Source organism: Pseudopodoces humilis, chromosome 4 (genome assembly GCF_049639895.1).
Source record: "Pseudopodoces humilis isolate 2021_Gansu_Grassland_sample_001 chromosome 4, ASM4963989v1, whole genome shotgun sequence".
In the NCBI taxonomy this organism is placed as follows: Eukaryota; Metazoa; Chordata; class Aves; order Passeriformes; family Paridae; genus Pseudopodoces; species Pseudopodoces humilis.
In genome coordinates, this window is record NC_142203.1 from 66,688,654 (window position 1) to 66,704,115 (window position 15,462).

At 47.5% G+C, this 15,462-nt stretch overlaps 1 protein-coding gene across 1 annotated transcript; it reads right to left on the reverse strand.

Moving 5' to 3' along the window:
• Positions 1 to 7,186: 7,186 nt before the first annotated feature.
• RXFP3 (relaxin family peptide receptor 3) lies at positions 7,187 to 12,441 on the reverse strand. The gene has a single exon (XM_088054249.1). It carries the CDS (start codon positions 12,344 to 12,346, stop codon positions 11,012 to 11,014), a length of 1,335 nt encoding a protein of 444 aa, XP_087910375.1. The 5' UTR covers positions 12,347 to 12,441; the 3' UTR covers positions 7,187 to 11,011.
• Between the last annotated feature and the right edge of the window lie 3,021 nt (positions 12,442 to 15,462).

Here is a 15,462-nt window from a genome sequence, read left to right on the forward strand (position 1 = left end):
TACGTGCTCACAATGGTAGAAGCCACCACAGGATGGTTGGAAACCTACCCTGTGCCTCATGCCACTGCCCGGAACACCATCCTGGGACTTGAAAAGCAGGTCCTTTGGAGGCATGGCACCCCTGAGAGGATTGAGTCAGACAATGGGACTCATTTCAAGAACAGCCTTATAAACACCTGGGCTAGGGAACATGGCATTGAGTGAGTGTACCATATCCCCTACCATGCACCCGCTGCTGGAAAAGTGGAGAGGTACAATGGACTATTAAAAATCACCTTAAAGGCACTGGGTGGAGGATCTTTTAAAAACTGGGAGCAACATCTAGCAAAGGCCACCTGGTTAGTCAACACCAGAGGTTCCACCAACCGAGCAGGTCCTGCCCAGTCTGAGTCTTTACATGTAGTAGACGGAGACAAAGTCCCAGTGGTACATGTCAGAGGTCTGCTAGGGAAGACAGTTTGGGTCAATTCTACCTCGAGCACAGACAAACCCATTCGTGGGGTTGTCTTTGCTCAAGGACCAGGTTGTACATGGTGGATAATGCAGAGAGATGGAACAACACAATGTGTACCTCAGGGAGACCTGATCCTTGGGTAAAAGGTTACTGCCATTGTCTGTACATTAAACCACACAGACATGAAATAGAAGGAAATGTGTAAGTGTTGAAGGTATGAGCAGGAGAAAGATGGTGTTTTGAGTGAGTAAAATGAGAGAGTGGAGAATCCTGCAGCTCTCCAGCGTGGGGGTCTGGATTCAGTAGCTTGGTGTGGGGCTTGACAGGGGCATGATGGATATATTGCTTGTATTTTTTGAGTGGAACGGAGGGAAGTTTCTATGTATGTAAATGTGTGCAGAGTTGGAATGTTAGTTTTGGCAGTAAGTCGACGATATGGGGATAAGGGGTGGAATGTCCTGGGTTGATTATGATGTTAAATTGTATCCCCATTCGTCCACCTAACCCAGACACAGGTTTTGTATTCTTAAAATTCCATCTAAGAGTAAAAGTGAGTGGAAAAGAAGCACCGAGTCTGTTATCAGAGACTGTACTTGCTCCCCCTTGCTTCGGGAGTTTTGACTACAGCACAGACAGACAACAAGACACAGATCACCTTGGCTTTCCAACTAGCCGGAGCAGAGAGGTCTTCCTGGACTGTTTTCTTTCCCTTTTTCTGAAACGAATCAAACCTGCTCTGGACTGGGGACTCGGGGGAGCACCGGGAGCTTGCACCCGTGGACTACCGAGAGCCCAGCCTGGGCAGCGGCATTTTCCAGCACCAGAGGGACTGATAACAGAGAGAACACCCACAGGAAAGAGACCCTCTGAAGTTTGTCATCTCTTCTGAATGGCAAGAGGCTTTGTAATTCATTTTTGTGCTGGGTAGTTCTGTGCCTGTGAAATAAACAGGTTTTTTCCACTTCTCTCAGAGAAATCTCTTCCCAAACCGGTTGGAGGGTGGGAGAAAAGGGCCACGTGGGTTTGCTTCCCGGGGGGGAGCCCCACTGGAGGTTTTCTCCCAAATTTGCCCTAAACCAGGACAACAAGGCAGGAGACAAGTCTGTCACCTTATCTTCAAGGCACTTCTCTTCTTCTTTCTCTTACAAACATCTGCCACTTATTCCCCTTTAACAAGTAGGCATGTGATGCAAGCAAACCCTTAAAGGAACTTCTGGTTCTCTTGTTTAGAGGACTTCAAGTCTTAGTAAGGTCACAAGTGTCCTGATATTTTTTTCCCCAGTGTTCATTTTGTGTTTCATTGTGTTCTCACTAAGTTTCTTTGACTTGCTTGAAAACAAGCAACTGAGGTGGCTTGTGGCAGATAAACCATTTTTTCCGGAAAGGCTACACAAGTCAGCATGAATCACAGATCTCTTTGCCTTGGGAGAACTCACAGCTTTCACACTGGAGCCTATGAATCACAACCAGTCCCTGCAGTATGTCCAAAGATGGTGTAAGTGAATGTGCAATGGTGACATTTGATATTTTTGAACTGTAGAAAGATTGGGTGGAAGTATCTGCTGTAAAATGTCTTTTACTTTTGGCATGATAAAGCTATAAAAAATGAGCTATAAACCAAAATTTTCTTGTCTAAGTTTCCAGCATTCATTTCCATTCTCTAGCTGCTCCATCTTGTTTATTTAAGAGGCAAATGTTCAGGGTCACTTGTTGTCACTAAACTGTGAAAAGTGAAAAGGGCCCTGACATGATGCATCCACGAGTGCTGAGGGAGCTGGCAGACATCATAGCCAGAGGCTCACGATCATCTTTGAAAGGTCATGGAGATCAGGAGAGGTGCCTGAGGTCTGGAAGAAAGCAAACCCTGGTCTTCAAAAGAGGCAAGAAGGAGGACACAGGGAACTGGAGCCAGTCAGTCTCACCTCAATCCTTGGAAGAGGCAGAGGTTTCCTCAGGATTCACTGATGACACAAAGCTGGGAGGAGTGGCCGATACCCCAGAGGCCTCTGCAGCCCCTCAGAGAGACCTCAACAGGCTGGAGAGATGGGCAGAGAAGAATTTTCTCAAGTTCAACAAAGGCAAGTGCAGCGTCCTGCCCCTGGGGAGCAACAACCCCTGCTGCAGGCTGGGGCCAACCTGCTGGAAAGCAGAAGGACAAGGACCTGGGGGGTCCTGGTGGACAAGCTGTCCATGAGCCAGCAGTGCCCTGGTGGCCTGGAGGGCCAAAGGTGTCCTGGGGTGCATTAGGAAGAGAATTACAGCAGGTTAGGGAGGTGATCCTGCCCCTCTGCTCAGCCCAGGTGAGGCCTCATCTGGAGTGCTGTGCCCAGTTCTGGGCTCCTCAGTAAAAAAAACCCCATGGGGCTCCTGGAGCGGGTCCAGTGGAGAGCTACAAAGGTGATCAAGGGACTGGAACATCTCCCTTACAAGGACAGCTTAGGGGCTGGGCTTTTTTAACCCCAAGAAGAGATGACTGAGAGGGGACCTCATCAATATCTGTGTCTGCAGGGTGGGGTCAGAGGATGGACCACACTCTGCTTGGTGGTGCTGAGCAACAGGACAAGTGACAATGAGCAGAAACATGCACAGGAAGCTTCACCTGAATCTGAAGAATTTCTTTACTTTTAGAGAGATAGAGCACTGGAACAGATTTCCCAGAGAGGCTGTGGCATCTCCCTCACTGGAGTTATTCAAGAACTTTCTGGATACGTGTTCTAGGATAACCGTGCTTGAACAGGAAGGCTAGAACAGATGAACTCTGGTCCCTTCCTACCTGACCCACTCTGTGATTCTGTTGCCTTCTACGATCAGTTTCATGCGTTGCTCCTACAGATACGCAAAATGTGTTAAGCAGTTGTGTTTCCTAATTTATTTTTTTTTTAATTGGAAACAAACATTTTACCTCCCGTGTATTAGTATTTTACCTGTGTATTAAGGATAGTGACTTCACATCTCGCAGAGCCGTCAAACTGGAGGCTGTTCCCGGGGAGTAAGCACTTGCAGCAGTAGGAAAAGAAAAGTCAGTGCTTTCCAACCTGGATGGCGCAGCAGACTGAGCCCTGTCTTTGCAGGGAGAGGGCAGTGTGGGGCGAGGTTTCCGGGCCGTGTGGGGCGAGGTTTCCGGGCAGTGTGGGGCGAGGTTTCCGGGCCGTGTGGGGCGAGGTTTCCGGGCCGTGTGGGGCGAGGTTTCCAGGCCGCGGGGCCCACAGGCGAGGCCCGGCCCGCTCCCCGCAGAGCCGGTGGCTCGGCTGCCCCCTGGCGCTCAGTGCCGGCACCGCAGCCCCGACCCCCTCCGCCAGCTCCGCGCCTTCCTCAGCGCGGGGCCCTGCTGCCGTCTTTTGTGCTCGGACAACCAAGGAAAGCTGCTTGTTGCCAGCTGTAGCCCGGCTGCCTAATGCATTGCAGACGCTGCCCCATGGACATGTGGTGGTAGGAGGCCCCCCATGGACACGTTTTGGAGCATCAATCTCATGGCAGAATCTGGCCTTGGAAACCTTCAGTGCTGAAGCCAAGAGTCAACCCTGTAGTGCAGCCGTTCCCTGCTTGTTTGGCAGATGAGGTTTTGTTGCACTGGCTCACAGCAGGAAACGTTCATCACGGGGGGACTTTGGTCCCAGCACAGAGGGAGGCAGCATCAGAGCCTTGGACACCTGTTTCCAAGGCCTCTCTGCTCATTAGATGCTGAGAAGGAAATGTGACAAATAGCAGATTTGTGGAGCCTAAGGAATGACAAGAGGAGAAGGAAACGTTTCTGATAGAGATGTCTTTTGCTGAAGTCTGGTTTATACTGGGGTTGCATGGCTGGCAGATCAGTATATAGGTGCAAATGTATCTCAGATGATTTGCGGTTTTTTTCTACATTCAGATCTGATTTAGAAAAAAAATGTTAGCTTGCAATGCAATTTGCATATTATTTGGTTTCCACAGATTTTGAGGGCTGAAGCACTTCTTTCTTTAGTAAGTGCTGCAGTTTCAACAAAACACCTAATCCCAACAAGCAGGCCTTTAAGAAACATATCCCAAATATCGTTAGATTGTTAGATTATTATAACATTGCAAAGCATGGCAATAAAACAATTTTTGGAACAATGATTCTCTCTGAGAGGAAGATGGTTCCTTATCAAAGGGTGGTGGCCTTTTCGGCACAGGGATTTTGCATTTTGGAATATTTTCCTTGGAATTACTTTATATCAAAGGTGCTCAAAATTCAGGATTTCAGTTTACATCTCTGAAAATGTAATCCCAGATCTGAAATTTAAACCAGATTCTTCTTTTCCCTATTATGATCCACTGTGCACTGAGACCAGTACTACTGTACTAATATACTACTGCTGTAGGACCTCTTTTACCTTCAGTTCAGGAGCTCATGGTTTGCTCTCTATACCTCTATATCCATCACTGGATTGGCCTATGAACTAGGGACTGGATTTCAGCAGGAAGTGATGGGCAAGAGGAAGACTATATTTCCTCTGAGCCCCCTCCATCATTTCAGCAGCAATTAAAAGCAATTACAACATTTAAAAAAAAATATTTAATAGGTGATTTGAAATACATCGTAGGATTTGAGGGCATAAAATTTTTAGAGATTTTTTGAAAAAACATCAAGCAAGACACACACTAATGCTAATTCTACTGTATTGGAACAAAGGCATGTCCAGAGCAATCTATCTGCTATTGCAGAATCACACAAAAGCACAGAATAGTTGGGGTTGCCTCTGAAGATGACCCAATCCAAGCCCCCTGCTCAGTACAGTGTTGCTAAAGCAGTAAAAGCAGGGTGAGTATCTCCAAAGCTGGAAACTCTACAGTCTCTCCAGGCAACCTCTTCCAATGCTTGACCACACCATTCAAAAGGGGCTTTTTTCCCCTTAAATTTAAATGATGGAGTTTCAGGTTTTGTCTATTGCCTCTCTCCCATTCCCTGGCCAATACTGGGAAGTGTTTGATTTCATCTTCTTTGATCCCCACCCACATTAGATATTTACACACATTGATAAAGTCCCCAAGCCTTCTCAGGTCCAGGCTGAACACCTCCAGCTCTGTCAGCCTCCCCTCACATGGCAAATGCTCCAAGCCCTCCATCACACTGCAGCCTTCCTGGTAAATAATCCAGAACTGGGTAACCAGGACTGGACATCACACTCCAGATGTGTCTCACCAGGCTGAGCAGAGAGGAAGGAGCTTCTCACCTGACCTGCTGGCAGTGCCCTGCCCAATGGAGCCCAGGATGGCCTTTGCTGCACGGGCCCATTGCTGGCTCAGGTTCACCTTGTGAACCCAGCTCCTTCTCTGCTTTCCAGTCGATTGGACTCCGGCCCATGCTGGTACAGGGAGTGCAGGAATTTGCATTTCCCTTTATCCAGGTGCCTGAGGTCCTGTCAGCCCATTTCTCCAGCCCATTGAGGACCCCTTGAATGGTGGCACAAACCCCTGGTGTGGGAGCCACTGGTCCTGGTGGCAATGTTACTTCTTCACAAATGCAGACACAAGTAATTTTCCACAAGATTCCAGTTTTATCCAGTGTGAGGTTCAGCTGAGTGAAAGTGGAAGGGTTCATTGAACAATGATTTTAGAGGTCAGTGTTGAACAGTTAATTTGATCATTGTACAACTGACCGTACTCATTCAGCTGATCTGAAGGAAAAACACAAGTCCTAGGAGAAACAGTATCTCATCCCAAGAAATAGGTGAGTAAGGGAGAGAGCTGGTATCTGAGTAAGACATCTTTATTTTGCTATTTCCCACATGGAATAGTAATCAGTCCTTTCCAAAACAGAAAGTCAATGTTTCCAAAAAATTGTTAACTAAAGAAATCACTTCTGTCTGCAGCTGATCTTTTGGCCTAATATTCTCAGCCTGTGAGTTTATATTTAAAAGACATGATTTTGGGAAGGACTATGAGGCTCTGCACAGACATAGGCAGAGAAACCTGCTGATGTGTATTATCAGCTGCACTTTAGCACAGGAATGAGCTGAGTGGCTAGTCATGGCACCAACAGCTACTGGGATTGTACCTAGAGGAGATTCTTTTAACTGCTCTTATCATGATAAAAAGATATTTTCAGTAAGCCCCTTTAAATTGAAAAATATGAATTCTCTTTTGAGATATAGCCCTCACTAAAAAAACAGAAGATCCAAACTCTCAATGTAATGTACTTGAGCTGCACCACACCCATATCTGTTCCTTCTCTAGCTCAGGGATACGAATTAGATCAGAGCTTCTGTGCATGCACTCAATTGAATAATCAAGTTTTAGAGCAGACAGTCGTGAATGGGAATGAAGGGGACTGGACTTTTTTTACTGCTAAAGTGAGTGCCAGAATAACTCGCTGTGAAAGTGAAACAGCATTTCCACCAAAGAGGCATTTCAAAGGGAAACCTGGAAATGCAATTGTAGATTGTTATTACATTAAGACCTTGGTTAGTTATTTAAGGGGATGAGATACTTAAGCATCCCTAAAGAATCAAAGTCTTTGCCTGATGATAATATCCGGTCTTTAAAGGTTCTCTCAGTTTGTCACTAGATGTCAGCCTGCACCTTCGGGTCCCTACCCTTCTATAACCAAGTGCACCTCTCCACCAGCACCCCACCAGGAACCTGTAACAGAAGGAGACCAAGCACAAAAATCTTACCAAGAATTCAGTAAGTATTGTTTTGTATCCTTCAGCAATGTTTATTTTAATACATGAAATGAGGATTGTTACAAATGAAGATATGAACATTTGTGGGAAACAGTGTTTTTGAAACATGTTGTACTCATTACTTATGAAACCCCAGGATACTCAGTAGAATTTGTTGCTGTTCAGCTGCAATGATCTTCTGAGAGGATCATCATGCTGAAGCCACACACCCTATGCACACAGAGCAACTGCACCTTCTGCCAAGACCCAGGCTGGTGCCCCTGCCCATGCAACACGGAGCACAGATTTCATGCTGTCAGCTGGGACTCACGGCACAGGTGAAGCAGAATTTCTCTCTGCTCATGCGTTGCTAGAGCAGTGCTCTTTGGCTGTGCTGGACACACACTGACCTGCACAGCCTGGGCTGCTGGTCTGGCCTAAATCAACATTTGGCCAAGTGTGGATGTGTTGTGCCTCTTTCAAACAGCAGATCCATGATTTCAAACAGCAGATCCAGTGGCATGTGAAAGAGCTGCCCACTAATTTCACTGTCCAGTCCCTACACACTCTCAAGGTATTTTCATGTTTGGGTGATTTGCCAAATGGGAGGTCTTTATGTCTCAAGTGATCAGACACCTGGGGTTTCCTCTGAGAATGGTACACTGGTACTCTGGGCTAACTACATGTTGTTCATACTGTGAACCTGTTTTACTATGTTGTTTTCCTGGCACAAAATTATGTCTACACTGACATCCACAAAAGCACATAGGTTTTGCCATGCTGAACACCAGAGAGGCTGTCTTTCAGGCAGCTTGCTATCTACTGAAATTCATAGTTACACTTTAGACACTTGTTCAGCTCTTTATTAAATGCACAAGAATAGTTAAACATTAGATAGGGAAAAAAATTCCAGCAAGTTAAGCAAGAAATCATGCTGTTCAAAAGCAAACAGTAAGGAGAGCTTCTGTGAGATTCCTCCCATGTCCTTAATTTAGATACTTTTCCTGGTCTACAGAAACACAATTATCTCTCTCTGAACTCTGGACTTAAGAGCTCATGGTATCCTTTTCTCCATACAACTGTGCAACTTTCTTCACCTGCAACACAGATATTAGGGCTTTCTCCCAGAACATAAAAGCAGCTTTTTGCAAATTCTTGAGCACATTAAGCTGTTTTACCTGCAGGTCTAGAAAGATATCAGGTTCCTGGATAGCATACTGGAATTCTAATTGAACCAGGACCTGGGAGCAAGTTAACCACTATTCTTGGGAAGGGGAGACCTAGAACCCAGATCTGGATCCAATTTCTATTCTGTATTTGCAGTGATAAAAAAAAAAATAAAATCTCCACAATTCCTCTTTGGAGATTACACTCTAGCCACTGTGCTGCCAAGCAGAGTTTGAGGGCTTTCACTGCCCCTATGATCCAGCAACAGAGAGCAACTCAGGCAACAAGGAACTGTTTCAAGCCAGTTCACACTCACAAAGTGGACCAGAGATTCAACCATTCCCCTGGGATGTGGGAAAGGGGAAACTGAATCTCTCAAGCTGAAGCTGTGGGGGATAGCTGTGCCCACTAATTTAGCATTTCATAAGGGAATAGGAAGGAGCACAATCCACACTTACACTGAAGCTGGGACAGAAGCAGCACATCCAGGCACAGATTCAAAGGGATGGGGGGGAATGAGTTGAGTTCACAGCCGCTTCTGACTTAATGTGGCCTGGCACAGGGTCTTCTGTGTTGGGATGCAGAGTTGCTTCCCTCACAGGATACACACTGTGGCCAGTCACAACAGAGATATCCCCATAAAGCACAGAAATAAGTGCTACAGAATTAAGCAGATTCAGGCATGCTCAGGAACAGATTTCTAGGCACAAAAATTTCACTAGAAAAAACTTAAGTACCTACAAACTTCACCGGTCAACCAAGTCAGGATTTAGGAGGTTAGAGAGGCAGTTGTACAGTACTTAGATGCTCAAGTTCTTCTGTGAATATGTCTGATGTCTTCGGAATCTTTGCATCTGTGTAAGTATGCCCATCAGCCGCCAGCTCACTTTTGCTGTTCCTCTTCAGACCACTTGTAAATCAATATCTTCCCAATTAGCAAATGCCCGAGGCTGGAGAAGTCTTACCTGCCCTGAAAAAAAGATAACAACTTCTCCTTGCAAGTAGCAGAACCAGCTGCTTTCAGACCAAACACAAATTTTACAACAGGAGTTACCAACACGTACAGTATACCTAACAGAGTCTGAAAAGTGTAATTTCCACTGTGGTGTTGCAGTTTTCTCTGGACACAAATAGCAAGCTTGCTCTATTTCAGTATTTAGAGGTGACAAACAATCCTCTGCATAAATACCTTTTTAGCAGAATTGGGCAGCTGTTGGAGTTAGACTGCAAGGAAAGGGATTTGAAATAGAAAACAGCTTTCAAAATTGTATTTAAATAATCATCTTATATGAACTACTAGGGATTAATGAACTTCTTTTCTGAAAACAAAACCAGAAACACATTTTTCTATAGTTTAAAACAAGTATTTTCATATTTTGATTTCAAATTTTTTCTCATAATTAATTTTTTTTTAAGAAGTAGATATATAGCCTTATCACAAAAACTTTCACAGCTTAAAAATACACTTTTTTAATCCCCCTGAAAGTTTGATTCAGATAAGCCTCAAATTATTTCCCAGAACAGAGGCTGGAAAAGGCCAATCCCTGATATTCTCTAGGCTACATAAGCACTGTAGGCCTTAGGGCTGCTCAGACTAGAGGAACTTCACTTCACTGAAACACTGGCAAGAGTCAGTGCAAACCCTCAGCAGAACTAAAGCCTTTGTGCTTGGTCTTAAGTGAACCCAGAAGTATCCCAGAGCAGGTGATTTGAAGTAGCTAGGATTGTTTCTTTTTCCCCTTGTTTTTTGATGTTTGGTTGGTTTGGTTTTTTTTTTTAATTTTATTTACAGTTGTGCTGATTTCCTGAAGTGAAATATGAACAGTCTGAAGTGCAGCAAAAATTAAGCCTGCAACCTCAGTGCCCTGGGAGAGATGCTGTCTTGCTACACATGGTCTGGGGATGTAAGGTTTCCTTTCCCCTCAGTGGCCTAGAGAGAAGCTGGGGACCACTGGAACATGGGAGTATTAGGGAGCTCACACCCTCCCTCCAAACCCAGGCAAAGGAACACCCCATGAAGCTGCAAATTCTGTCCTTGGGCTTCTCCTTGGCTGTCTGCTCTATACTCTGGCAGCAGCTGAGATGGGGGTAGCTAGAAAAACACATCCTGCACTGACCTGGAGGGGAGCACAGTGTTCCGTGTCCCTGCTCTTTCCTAAGTCCTTAGAAGAGGGGAAAGGCACAAAGCCTGAACAAGCAGGAGCTTTGTACCCACTTGTCCTGGCTGTTCCCCCATGGGCAGGTTTGCAATACAAGAGAGGCTGTCTGATCCCTTTGCCCTCAGTGGAGCCCAGGGAGCAGTAACCAGTCAGGCCTGCACCATTTACAGGGTCCTGCAGCAGGGACAAGGCAGCTCAGCTCCCTCTCCCTGCCACAGTGGGAGGGCTGCTTGCAACTCCAGCTTGAGGGGATGTGGTTTCAGCCTTCCAACCTCTGTCCACCCCAACTAGCCCCTGTGGTGCTTTGCGCATCCTGCATCATCCCTGGCAGGAGTCCCATCGCCCTCATTAGTTCTTGTTCCCCAGCACAGGTACAAGCACCAAAAGGCATCTCATAGAGACACCCCACCTAGTCCTGTTCTCCAGCTCAGGGTGTATCTTCCAGACAAGGTCCTTCAAGTATCTCCAAGGGCAGACAAAACAGCAAAAGAGCATCTCTCACACGGAAGTCCTCCTTTACTCATCCCTCCTCCCCTTGTCCTGACCAGGCATTCAATATCCCCAGGCCATATCTGGCACTGTCCCACCCCCCTCCAGAGCCCCCTGCCATCTCAGCAGTGATGCTCCATGGAGCCAACAGGCAGCAGGTCGTAGCGGCTGTTGTACATCACCACCCCGGGGGGGTAATAGGCCATCTCTGCCTGGACAGCTGCAGCACGGGCAGCAGCAGGGGCAGGGTGGACAGGCATCACGGCATGCAGGGCTTGCTCCTCCTTCTCAGGCTTGGTGGTGTCAGTGAAAGGGCGCATGGTGGTGAGGGAAGGTGAGGTGATCCTCCAGAGGAGGCTCTTCAGTGCCTTGCGGAACTCCCTGCGCATGAGGCAGTAGAGGACAGGATTGAGGCAGCTGTTGGAGTGTGCCAGGCACACGCTGATGGGGAAGATGTACACTTGGGAGAGAAAGTACTCGTTACTGAAGGGCACTATGTTGAGCTTGATGAGTATCCCCCATGTTGTAAGTGCTTGGTTAGGCAGCCAGCACAAGAAGAAAGACAGCACCACGATGGACACTGACCTAGTCACTTTGGAGCGGCGCTTGATTCTGGGGCCACTGCAGGTGCTGCCCACATGCTTGTCACTGATGAAGCGCACCAGGAGCAAGTAGCAGAGACAAATGATGACCAGCGGCACCACAAAGCCCAGCAGCACCTTCTGGATGTGGTACAGACCCAGCCAGAATTGGGCATTGCTGCCTCGGCCCTCTGGGAACTTGACAAGACAGAGAACATCATCAAAGACAGTGGCAGTGGTGGAAAAAATGGCATGGGGCAGAGAAGCCAGGACAGCTGACAGCCAGATGAGTGCACAAAGCCACTTGGCAGAGCAGCAGCCACCCAGTGGGTCACCTCGACGCTGATTTTTCAAGGCTGAAGCTACAGAGCGGTATCGAGCCACACTCATAGCAGTGAGAAAGAATACACTGGCATACATATTCATTGCTGTCACATAGGAGACGATCTTACACATTGCCTTCCCAAAGAGCCAGTTGAAGTCCAGCGCATTCTCCACTGCCCAGAATGGCAAGGTCAGCACAAACTGGAAGTCAGTCACTGCCAGGCTGGTGACAAAGAGGTTGATGGAGGATTTCCTCCAGCCTTGCTTACTTTTCATCAGGTAGAGCACCAGCAGGTTGCCCACCAGTCCCAGGGCACACACCACGGAGTACACCAGGGAGATGACAATCCGCACCACGTCGGAACTGTCCCCCTGCATCCCGTCGGCTCGCTCCACGTTGATCGTCTTGAACTGCAAGAAGGACACGTTGCTCCCGTTGTCCATCTGAGCGCTCTCCAGGAAACCCAGCGGCGTGTCCCAGGACTCCGCGTCCGCTCCTTCCTTTATGCCAGAGGCTGGGGAGCAGGCACCGCGCTCGCAGGGCTCGCCCATCCCATGCTAGGGTGGGAGACGGGCCCGCGGGAGCTTTTCCCCCAGGGGCTGATCAGCGGCGGCAGGGTGAGGGAGCGCGCGTTGCCGGCAGTGCGCTGGCACGGCTGGCGCCGCTCGGCTCCGCGCCGCGCTTTTATCCGCGCCGGCGGGGCGGGGCATGCGCGGTGGGCGCGGAGCTCTCCCGGGTGCTGAGCGCGCCCCGCTGCCCTCACGGCTGCTCCCGCGGATCGCCCCCGTCTCGTACTGTCTCCTCCCGTCCCGTTCCGTTCTGTTCCGTTCTGTCCCGTCCCGTCCCTTCGCCTCCCGCACACCTGGCCCCGAGTGTGAATCAGCCGGGCGCTCCCGGGGACTCAGTGCGGCAAGAGCGCGGCCAGGGGCGATGCCCTCTCCCCGCTCCCCGAGGTCACGCTCTCTCCCCCGATATGATCCCCCATCTCCCGATGCGATTCCCACTTTCTCCCCGATGTGATTCTCCCCAGTCCCGATAGGATTCCCGTCCCCGAAGTGGTCGCCGCGGATCAGCTCTCACAAAACCATTCCCCTCCTGCGTGGGGACAAGTTTTGGGAATGTCGCACCTTCGCCGAGCCGCCGGGTGACGGGGAAACCACCCGCGCTTTTCGCTTGAGAAACCTCGGCACCGAGCCGGACCGCGCTTCGCCCTCCCCTGAATGACCGCACTCCGGACAGGGACCCACGAACGCCTCTCCTGCTTTTGGGGCTTCGGGAGACGGTGTCTCTCCCTCATTTTAAAGCGAACGGCACGGACATCGAGATGTGAAGCCCAGCTCTCGGGGCAGCGCTTGGGCGAAGGCGAGGCAGCAGCCACCGCTTCCCCGGAGACAGAGGGATCCCGCCCGCAGGGGGCCCCCCTGCCTTGCGCGGGGCCAGAAAATCGCTTCCCCACCGAGTCTGCCGCAGAAACAGGGAACAACCGATGGGAATAGGAACTGAGGCTTTCCTTCTGCTGTTCCGCTTTTAAATAACTGCGCATTTTGAAACCCAAATAGATTCTGAATATACCTAAGTAAAGCACTGTGAATCAGTCATCTGGGGGAGATTTATGGAACATTTAACAAGTATATTATTTCTCCATTGATTTATCTCACTGAACTTCCTGCAAAGACATAGTCATGTGTGCTATTTGTTATCATCACTTTGATTTGTATCTGCAGGGACCCTGTAAAAATATCAGCCAGATCATAGTATGGGAGTGTTAAAGGGGAGCAAAAGTAATTAGGAAGTTTTATACATCACTCATATTACTTGTAATAAGGGTGCAATTTACTGGAATTAGCAATGCAAGGCTCTGGGAAGGTTTAGTCTGTAGATTGCTTACTATAATAAATAGCTTGGTACTAAAATGACAAAAAAAAAAAAAAAAAAAAAGAAAATGAAAATGAGAAAAAATGGACTTTCAGAACACTGACCACATCAAGCCTCAAAAAATGTCATAGTTTAACCCCACTCATTCACTCTCCCACCAACAGAACTGGGCAGAGAGTTGGAAGGGTAAAGTAGTTCAGCCATCTCCAGGAGAGCAGTGCCCATCACATCCAAGTGTCACTTGGGAAGACAAATGTCATCACGCCAAACATGTCCCCTTCCCTCTTCCCTGCACTTTATATCCTGAACAAGATGTCACATGGTCTGGAATGGCCCTTTGGTCACTTGGGGTCACCTCTCCTGGCTGTGTCTCCTCCCGGTCTCCCAAGCACCCCCAGCTTCCCTGACAGTATGGCAGTGTGAGAAGCAGGAAGGGCCTTGGCTCTGTGTAAGCTCTGCTCAGCAGTAACTAAAACATCTCTGTGTTACCATCAATGTGTTCAGTACAAACCCAAAACATAGCTCCACACCAGCCACATTGAAGAAAATTAACTTCACCCCAACCAAATCCAGCACATCTTCACAATTTTTCCAAATCACAGATTTTGGTCCTAGATTTCCATACCTCTTAATCACTGACTAGGGTTGCATCTGGGTGGCATTTTCAATACACATCATTAAGTTGCATCTCTCAGCCTGCTGAATGGCAACCGTTTTTCAAATTCTTTCAACCAGAGGAAATCATCCTTGCAGTGAAATTTAACAACCCCATTAGTCCCATCAGTGTTCCACAGTTGACTGTAAAACAGTACATGCAGAAGAGAAAGCCACTGATCCCCTAAAAACAGCAGTAGAATCATCATACAAGCAAGCAACGTGGAAATGCTGAGTTTCAACCTGACCTGCAGAGCTTCTGAAAACAGTGCACAGGGTGAGGTGCTGCCCAGCCCACTGCAGCAATGACTGCCTTAGCACTAGAGTCAGCACTTAGCCAAAATCAAGGTTAGTAAAATATTTTAAATAAGCAAGTTCTTGATCAATTTTCCCTCTCCACTTAGTCCTCCTACTAGTAGCCCCCAAGGTAAAAACAGTCAGTAATCAAGCCATGCAGAGACTATGGCAGGTTCACTTGGTAAATTATTAGTGAGAATGATAGTGCAGAAGTGGATTTTTTTTCTAGGTTGAATTCTAGAAATTCTAGAAAATCAATTCTCCATGATGAGACCTATTATCATCATATTGCTATCTTCACACCCAATTTTAAATATGTCACTGGAAAACATGCAGCAAACGTGTTGCATAGAATGATTTCTGCTACCATTTCTTCTGTTTGGCACGTCTTGTTGATATATTGCTGAGACTGAACAGTAGTAATGATTCAGAAAGGGGAAGAGGAGGGAAATAATGTCCAACCTTATACTGCATTTTCTTTTAGTCACCCAGAGAAAGCAACAGAGTGTGAACTGAGTTACCTCCTGGGAACACTGGTAGTGGATTTTGAACTCAGGTCTGCAAGTGTGAAATGATTGTTCAAGGTTTTTGCTCGTGTTTTGACCCCCAGAAAAGTTCCTTTTTAGTCTTGGATGGCTTTTCTTTTTCTTTTGTCAATCTTCATTTCAGAGAAGTTTTAGAGGCAGGTAAGGGAACTTGCAACACTTAGATGAATAATAAAAGAAATATTTGCTGAATAATTTATTTAACACACTGACAGAACACTGCCATAGCTGAAAAAAATGTTTAAAAAAGCCATCAGCTACTTTCAAAAAGTATTGCAAAACTCCTCAGATACAGT